This window comes from Zea mays, chromosome 8 (assembly GCF_902167145.1).
Source record: "Zea mays cultivar B73 chromosome 8, Zm-B73-REFERENCE-NAM-5.0, whole genome shotgun sequence".
Classification (NCBI taxonomy): Eukaryota; Viridiplantae; Streptophyta; class Magnoliopsida; order Poales; family Poaceae; genus Zea; species Zea mays.
In genome coordinates, this window is record NC_050103.1 from 178,147,411 (window position 1) to 178,156,533 (window position 9,123).

Here is a 9,123-nt window from a genome sequence, read left to right on the forward strand (position 1 = left end):
AGCAGCAGCGCAAACAAGTGGCTCCTTCCTCTGCAGTTCTGCTTCAAATCAGAAGTAAACTTGTCAGCTGATGAGCACGTCGTTTGGCTCCAAATCAGCCTCGTCAAGGAGGAAACAACGGCCATGCAGAATGAGACGCGTCCCTGACCAAACCAGAAGTAAACTTGTCGTGTCACCGTGACGGCAACAAAATAGTCTTCAATGGAAGATCGACAGGAAACGTCTGAAGCTTCACCGGAGACATTTCTTTGGATCGTTTTTTTTTCGTCAACAATCATATCCTCAGTATACATAGAAATTAATCAACATGCTCCATGGTTTAAAGCCCATATCAACGCCGGTTTGATCTGTCCAGACACACGAACAGATCTACTCCGTCTCGGCGGAAAAAAAAAACACTACAGTACTATGTACAAGGCTCCACCATATCATAGTCTACACTCTACATGCAAGAAAAAAAAAAGACCAAACACCCAGAGCTACACTACAATTCCTGATGAAGGCCAAAAGGGAAAAAGGAAACTGCAAAGTCGTCAGCTGAAAACTCCGGTGCGACTAGTTCTCTGCCGGCGGCGGCCAGTTCAGATCCAGTTCGAAGCTGACCTCCTTCTTTGCCGTCACCGCGGGAGGCGAACAGGTGCGATCAACCACAGACGAGGAGTCGGAGTCGCTCTGCGCGACGGCGGCTACGGTGACTGGAGCTGAGGCGACCTTGAACATCCTGTACCCGGCTGCCGCGGCCGCCGCGGCCTGGTTGTAGAGGAAGTACTGATGTGGGGTCGGGCGCACGACGGGGAAGGCCTTGAACGGAAAGGGCATGCCGCCGGTGGTGACCGCGCTGACGGCGGCCGCCCGGTGGAAGAGATCGAGGTCGAGGGCCGGGGTCAGCGGCATGGCCGCCTGCACAGGCGCTTCGACGCCACACCCGCTGCCGCCACAGCTCGATTCCAAGGTGGTGCTGTCGCTGCTGGGGCTACCAGCACCGCCGGCGACGGCGACGGCGAGGGGGAACGGGAAGTTAGTCTTGGCCTTGGCGCCACGGAACTCGCGGGCGGCGACGTCGTAGGCCTTGGCGGCCTCCTCGGCCGTGTCGTACGTGCCCAGCCACACGCGACTCTTCTTGGCTGGGTCGCGGATCTCCGCGGCGTAGCGTCCCCACGGCCGCTTCCTCACGCCTCGGTAGTGTGGACCCAAGCCCATGCCTCCGACTCCTCCGCCAACGCCAAGCTTCAGGCCGGTGGCCAGCGGCAATGGCGACTTGTCCGCCACCCGGGGCGCCATGGTGCACAAGTGGCGTGTGTGCGCGGGTCTTCCGGTTCAGCGAGGTCGTGTGGAGAAGCGATGTGTGTGTGTGTGTGGCGTCTAGGATAAGGCAAGGGGGATTGGGCAGCATTTATAGGCAGACGAGTGGGCTAAAAAAGGACAATAGCTCTATTCACCCGCCTCCTCCTATCTTATATTTTATCAAGTATTTTAAACTTCACTTTGTAATTAATATAGCTTACCGTTTGTACCTAACAAAAGATACATCTTATTCAGATACTGTTTGAGATAGCTTAACTTCAAAAATTTCAACTCAATTCTAACTTTTTTCTACATAAACAGATACAACTCCACGAGCTCTAGCTTTTTTAGAAAAATCGAAACTAGAGACCAGTTCATATAATTCATGAAGCTCCTTAGAGGCTACTTTTAGAAACACTGTTTCTATATATTCTCATGAAGCTGTACGAAAATATCCACCATGCCACTGTTATACAACATACAACTTCTGAAAAATCAATTGTACTATATAAATTGGGACTTGAGGCCCGACAGATCTGATGCTAAATTTACCCGGTTCTTGTTCTCCAAACGGTAATGTCAGGGCCTGATCATCTACTACTCTCTATCATGGGTTAGTTTTTGACTTTTTGTCGACACTGGATTTCTCAGACGACTTGAGCAAGAACCTCCCGATGCGGCAATCCCAATGTGACGGATGAGCTCCACCCGGTGCGGCAAGCCCAGCCTCGATCTTGTCTCGTCTCGTCTCGTGAGGTCTGGCCATGGTCATCCAATCCAGGAGGAGGGAAACGACGAAGACGAGCAGAGGGAGGCGAAGTCAGGCCATAACTGGACAGGCGAGTCGCGCGCGGCAGATCAAAATCACATGAGCCGAGTCGCGCGCTAACGGCGAGATCAGGATCAGCGCGCGGCGCAGAAAGGACCGCGCCGCGGGCGGGCGGGCACCCACCACCAAAATGTCGGCATCAGCTGGTCCTCGGACGTGGGCGTGTTGCTTGGATCGCTAGGCCCGGAGGGTGGGGGGCACCCACCGAGGCGAGCCGCCCACCAGCCGCAGGCGGCACGGCAGGCCCTCCTTTTATTTTTAGAGCCGCTGGCCGCCTGGCCGCCCTAGACCGACAGGCGGTACAGCCACGCACACCCATCCGACAGGGAACCGGCACGCGCCGGTGGGCCGTGGATCGCGTGATGCCGCGCCGCTGCTCACACACCTGCTGCGGGAAAAAAAAAAGAATTGATTCGGGTAGCAGGCGTAGAAAACGACGGGATGAGAGAGAGAGGGAGAGAGAGCCGAAAAGGAGGACAAGAGGGACGAGGGGCTCTGGTCCTGGTGCTGCGGCGCCTTCTACGTGCCGCCTCTCCAAATCACGAGGTGGGTGCGGCGCCAAGTGGAGATACGGACGGATCGCGGGCGCGGGAGCGGGATTGCCCGGCGACGCCGGCGCCCGCTTTTTTTGTTTGTGTTGTTTGGGCGAGTGATGGCCTGATGGTGACAGGCGGTGGGACGGACGGACGGGCGCCGCGGGTGGCGTGGAGTGGGGGGGCCGTTCGGGCGGACGGGACGGGACACGTCTCTGCTCTGCCTGCCGTGCCGCCGCGCTAGCTGCGTCCCACTTGACGACGTAGTACGTAGGCTGCTGCTGGCGTAGGAGGACGCGCTTTGGCTGGCGTAAGTAACCATCTCGGCATCGCGCCGTATCTCTCTCGTCGCTCCCGGATTTTGACGTTGGCGGGTGGGTTTACTTGTTCCTACGTGCAGCGGCTGACATACGCACAACTGCGCTGCTGTACTCTCTCTTTTATTCGGCGAGAGCTGACGGAATTCCAAAGGCAGCAAACGGGCCTGGTTTAGCTGGAAGCCCAAGAGCAAAAGAGGAAGGCGCGAGGAGAGAAACGGGATCGACACGATGACCAAAAAAAAAAACCCCGAAGTGGGCTGACAAGAAAATTAAAGAAATATAAAAAAGGAGGAGGAGATTTGTGGGTTGGATTGGATTTTAGCCCAAACAGCTTTTAAAGAGCTTTTATTTATTTATTTATTTATTTTGCATACCATATTCAAAGCTATTATTTCTCTACTAACTACTCTGCTACTAAAAAGAACCAAATGTTATCAGTGAATCATTGACTTGAGTTTGATTAGTTCATAATATATATATATATATATATATATATATATATATATATATATATATATATATATATATATATATATATATATATATATATATATATATATATATATATATATATATTGCTACCACCAAAATTCCGAGCTATCCACGTTACTGTACTTGGTAATGTCTTTTGCAATGTTCTGATAGATGCACTGCGGTAATTTTCAGCCAAAATATTCCTTAGCAGGCTCTCTTGTTTCAGTGACGAATGATGCGTATAAAGCCTGTTACTAAAGAGCTGCTACGGAAAAGATCCTTTTTTTTTCTTCAGTAAGTAACATCCACTGGAAGCCGACTCATTTGAAAGATGCAGTGTGCTAAAAAAATTTCAGTTAGGTATGCCTTTGGTTGGTTTCAGATATATGGCCTTTTGTAACCGCAAGCAGTAGCAAAAATAAGAGATCAAAAAAAAAATCTACAGTGATTATGCTTGCTCATTGTTGCCCCTCTGATGCACTGTGATCGTCTAGTCGTCTTTAACGCAGGAGTCGCGATATGCTTTGCAAAGTCCAGACTAGAATCAGTTTTGATCCTCGGCTATTCATTTTTGAAGTCACTGCCCATACGTACGATGCGGTGATGCAAATGGGATCTGCATCTAGTGAACGGATTTATGTAGAAAGAATAATCAATGTGAAAAAATGGCCCGGCTGTTTTTTCTTTCTGAGGAGTAATTTACCAACTTTGTAAATCTATAACGAGCAGGATTGCGTATGTCCGTGTAGTAGGTTATAACTGTCTACTGGCTAACTACAAAGGAAATGAATGGAAAGAATAGGAATAGCTGTTTGGTAATTTCTTTCTTAGTTCTCTCTAACTCCGGTTCGCAGTATTTAAGCTGCCATTTACATGACGGCTGACTCAGCGTGTCCAGCGAGACGACAGGTATCGTGTATTGGGCCTGCGAACACGATGGCCCAGTCTGACAATTCCAGCTTCGGCATCATCTTGGTCCATCTCCGCATCTTATCCATCTTCCATCGGAACTCTATCCGGCTGCTGATCCTCCTCAACATGTTGGCTCACGTGTTGTCTGCTGACATTCCCCCTATCTTGAGTGGACGCTTGCCCCCAAGCGACCGCACATGGAAAGCGACGACGGACATCACATTCATCTTCCCAAGAATCCATAGCAGCATCAAACCCCGACCACCTGATCAAAACCTGATCGATAGAAGCACCTCCGCGGGAAACCACTCGACGCTGCAGCACTTGGACAGTAACACGAAGAGCGTGAGGCACTGAGGAAAGAGATGCACTCACCAACGTGTGCTGTTTGACAGAAGGTTTCAACTGGGACACATGTAACACCGGATGCACATGAGAATAATCCGGTAGCTTCAATTTATATGCAACCGCGCCCACACGTTGCAGCACTTCATAAGGTCCAAAATACTTGTATGAAAGCTTATGATTTGCCCGAACAGCCACTGAGGATTGAATATACGGTTGCAACTTCAAATATACCATATCACCAACTTGGAACTCCCTCTCAGACCTGGATTTATCCGCCTGATTCTTCATGCGCTGTTGAGCTCGGAGCAGATTGTGCTGAACCACACGCATCATAAGCTCACGTTGCAACAACCAAGCACTCAAATCCGAATGAGAGACTGAATCATCAATAGTCAAACCAAAATGTCGAGGTTGCCTTCCATACAACACTTCAAAAGGAGATTTACCCAATGAAGAATGGAAACAACAATAAATACCAATATTCAGCAACTGACAACCATGAATTCCATTTAGAAGGGCAAGCCTGAACAAAGCTGCGCAAATACGTCTCAAGACATTGGTTGACGCGCTCTGTCTGTCCGTCCATCTGAGGGTGGTATGCGGAACCCATCTGCAACTGGGTGCCTGATAGCTGAAATAATTCTTTCCATAAGGTACTAGTGAAAGTTCTATCGCGATCCGACACAATCGATTCTGGCATACCATGAAGTCGATACACAGCTACCATGAATACCTGAGCGACCTTAAGTGCAGTAAACGGATGACGCAACGGCACAAAATGAGCATACTTGGTCAAGCGATCAACTACCACCAAGATAGTATTGTAAGACCCAGACTGTGGCAGCCCCTCAATAAAATCCAGCGAAATTGCTTGCCATGCTTGGGAAGGAACCAACAATGGCTGAAGTAATCCAGGATATCGAGACCTGTCAGGTTTAGCCTGATGACACACTTGACAAGCTGCGACAGATTCCCGCACAGAAGTCTTCATGCGTGGCCAATAAAAGAGTTGCTTCACTCGAGCATAAGTAACAGGAAATCCTGAGTGACCACCAATAGCACTGCTATAGTGCTATGTAATGTACCAATCACAGTAGTCTGGAGGCTAGTATTCTATCCCAACCAAACTCTATTTTTGTACCGAATAATACCATCCTGGAGAGTATAAGGAGGTTGAGCTGACACTGCCAAAACAGTGAGGAGCTTTAAGGCCTCAGGATCCTATTGGTAACCGGCAATCACCTCCTGTAACCATGTCGGAGTGGACGCAGAAATAGCAACACATTCACCATCCTCATGTGGCCGGCGAGACAACGCATCAGCAGCTGAATTATATACCCCTTTCTTGTAAACAATTCGATAATGAAGACCCAACAACTTGGTGAATACTTTTTGTTGCCATTGAGTATGGAGTCTCTACTCGTTGAGATGAGACAAACTGCGATGATTAGTGTAAATAACAAATTCAGCATGCTGTAAATATGAACGCCACTGGTCGACTGCCAACAGAATTGCCAAATATTCTTTCTCATAGGCAGATAATCCCATATTTGTCATTCCGAGGGCCTTGCTCACAAATACCAACGGATGACCCTCCTGCTGCAGAACAGCCCCCACTCCAGTACCAGAGGCATCAGTTTCTATGGCAAATGGTTTATGAAAGTCAGGCAACGCTAATACAGGAGTTGAAGATAACGCTTGCTTAAGAGACTGAAAGGCCAATTCCTGAACATCAGTCCACACAAAGACAACATGCTTCTTAAGCAATGAAGTTAATGGTTTAGTAATAATTCCAAAATTCTTTACAAACTTCCTGTAGTAGCCTGCTAGACCCAAAAATCCCCTTAATTCCTTGCAAGTCATAGGTACTGGCCATGACACAACAGTAGACACCTTGGACAGATCAGTAGATACCCCAGCTTGGCTGATAACATGTCCCAAATAAGCAATTTCCTGTCAACCAAAGGTGCATTTGGACAACTTGACCTACCAATAATCCTTGAGCAACAACTGTAACACTTGCTCAATATGTTGGAGATGAACCTCCCAAGTAGGGCTATAAACCAAGATATCATCAAAAAATACCAAGGCACATTTGCGAAGCAAAGGCTGCATGGTCTTATTCATGGCCCCTTGAAACGTCACAGGTGCCCCCGTAAGCCCAAACGACATTACTCAAAACTCATAATGTCCATGATGAGTTTGGAAGGCTATCTTATGCTGGTCTTGAGGAGCCATTCGAATTTGGTGAAACCCAGCTCGTAAATCCAGAGTTGAAAACCAAGCAGACCCATGCAACTCATCAAGGAACTCATCACTGACTAGAACAGGAAATCTGGTTTTGACTGTGAGGGCGTTAAGGTGACGATAATCCACACAAAACATGTAAGTGTTGTCCTTCTTCTTGACTAGAATCACTAAAGAAGAGAACTCACTTTGGCTTGGCTGAATAATACTAGCACCCAACATCTCTGTCACTTGCTTTTCGATCTCAGACTTCAATGCAGGAGCATACCTATAAGGTGGCATATGAAAAGGTTGTGCACCTAGCAACAATGCAATATGGTGATCACAATCCCTGGTGGGCGGAAAACCAGTTGGCACCGCAAATACAGACTGATAGCGCGGAAGCTGTGACTATAGATCACTAGACAACTCAGAAAGGATAGTCTGGTCCTTCTCATTTAACTCAGTCAAATGGCACACCTCAATCAGAGAACAATGGCCTTTAGAAGATTGTAATACAAACAATTTAACTTTAGTACCCTTGTAAGGAATGACCACCCACTTCTCAGTCCAATGCACCTCCATAGGACTAAACTACTCCAGCCAGTCTGTCGGAGAGTAAATCCCCGGTCGGGTGGGGGAGTGCACCCGCCCTAAATCCTGAGATGAGGAGGGGCTTAGGCGTTTTGCTTGATCGTTGGAATGAACGGGAAGAACTCAAGAACACACAAGGATTTAGAGTGGTTCGGGCCGCCGGAGCGTAATACCCTACTCCACTGTGAGGTGTATTGCTTGTGAGCTTGTATGAGTTTGCGAGTCTAAGGTGTGACCTAAGATTGCATGTGTGTGTAACGTCGCATGTCTCCCCTTTTATAGTTGAAGGGGGCATGCACAAAGGGACTGGGCCCCGACATGTGGGCCCAGAGACATAAGGAATATAGTGCTTGGAGCCTACTAATGCCTGTTGCCGAGACGATCTTCTTGTGCCCTGACACCGGAGATCTGCGTATCCTCGGCGTGTAGGGGAAGCTTCTTGTAGAAGGGAGGATGAGTATAGCCAGGTTTGTCAGCAGACACAGCAGGCGCGCCGCCTGCTGGATGACCTTGACGCTGCCTGCCAGCGGATGGGACGGGACGCATTAAATGCTGAGAGGGCACGTCACCCGTCAGCGCAGTGACAGGCGGCACGTCCTTTCCTCAATAAATGCAGTGGCTGCACGACTTCACGTTAGGTTTGTCCCGATAGCTTATGTCACGGGCCACAAGCAGCGGGTCTCCGCATGAGGAGGACGTGAAGGGCAAGGCCGAGACACGTGTCAGCACCGGACCCCTGCTCACACCAGGGTCCTTCTCGTTCCCGGACCCTGCTGAGGTTCGGACCTACCTGAAGGCTCCGGACTTATATGTATAGGGTCTAGTGTCCTTCTGTGGGGGTCTGGACTTACCGGGATGTGTTGTCTTTTCTTGCCACGTGGTGCCCTTTGGCCTGCCCATGCGGTGGGGCCGGGCGCCGTCCCCCGTGTGGCTAGGAGACGTCGCATGGGTGCGACATCTTCATGTTGTAGAAGAGGGTACCCCTAATTTAGGGTACCGACAGTGGCCCCCAGTCCCGCCTTAGGGGAGGATGCGAGCCTACAGGTGGGACCAGAGTCTGATTGGCGGTTGGACCGCTGCTCCTGCGCGTCTATTGCTGCAATTAGTGTCGGCCCGCCTATGGCCATGCCAACTGCCGCGCCTATTCCCACGGCTGACTGGCCCATGACCATCGTACTTAATGGCATTGTTGGGCCATGCGCGGGACTGCCTCGAGTCGCTGCACTGGTTCTAAAAAATTTACTTTTTCAGACTCCCGTGACAGCCCCGAGAAGACGTGGCATTGGCGCAAGCAGCGGTGCGGTTTCTTCGCACACGGTAACCGGCACACCGGTTACATGACATGTGGGCCTAGGCCCTTGAGTTGGACCGCCAGTTGCGGCGGAGCTGAGGGGGCGCACAGCCGTGGGACGGTTGTACGCTTCTTGCGTGGCGGTTCGCCTCTTTGACCGCTGGATACGACGAAGATGAAGCGGGCCTTAACCGCGGGGCAGTTGCATGCCCCTTGCGCGGTGGTTCGCCTTTCTGACCGCTAGTTGCCCCGAAAATGAAGGGGCACGTAACCGCAGGGCAGTTGCACGCTCCTTCTTAGGGTTGGTCTGTA

The 9,123-nt window shown here is 50.0% G+C and overlaps 1 protein-coding gene across 1 annotated transcript; it reads right to left on the reverse strand.

Annotated features, from left to right (window-relative positions):
- Positions 1-298: 298 nt before the first annotated feature.
- On the reverse strand, positions 299-1,366 carry LOC100282305 (uncharacterized). Its single transcript, NM_001155217.2, has one exon. It carries the CDS (start codon positions 1,279-1,281, stop codon positions 556-558), a length of 726 nt encoding a protein of 241 aa, NP_001148689.2. The 5' UTR covers positions 1,282-1,366; the 3' UTR covers positions 299-555.
- Between the last annotated feature and the right edge of the window lie 7,757 nt (positions 1,367-9,123).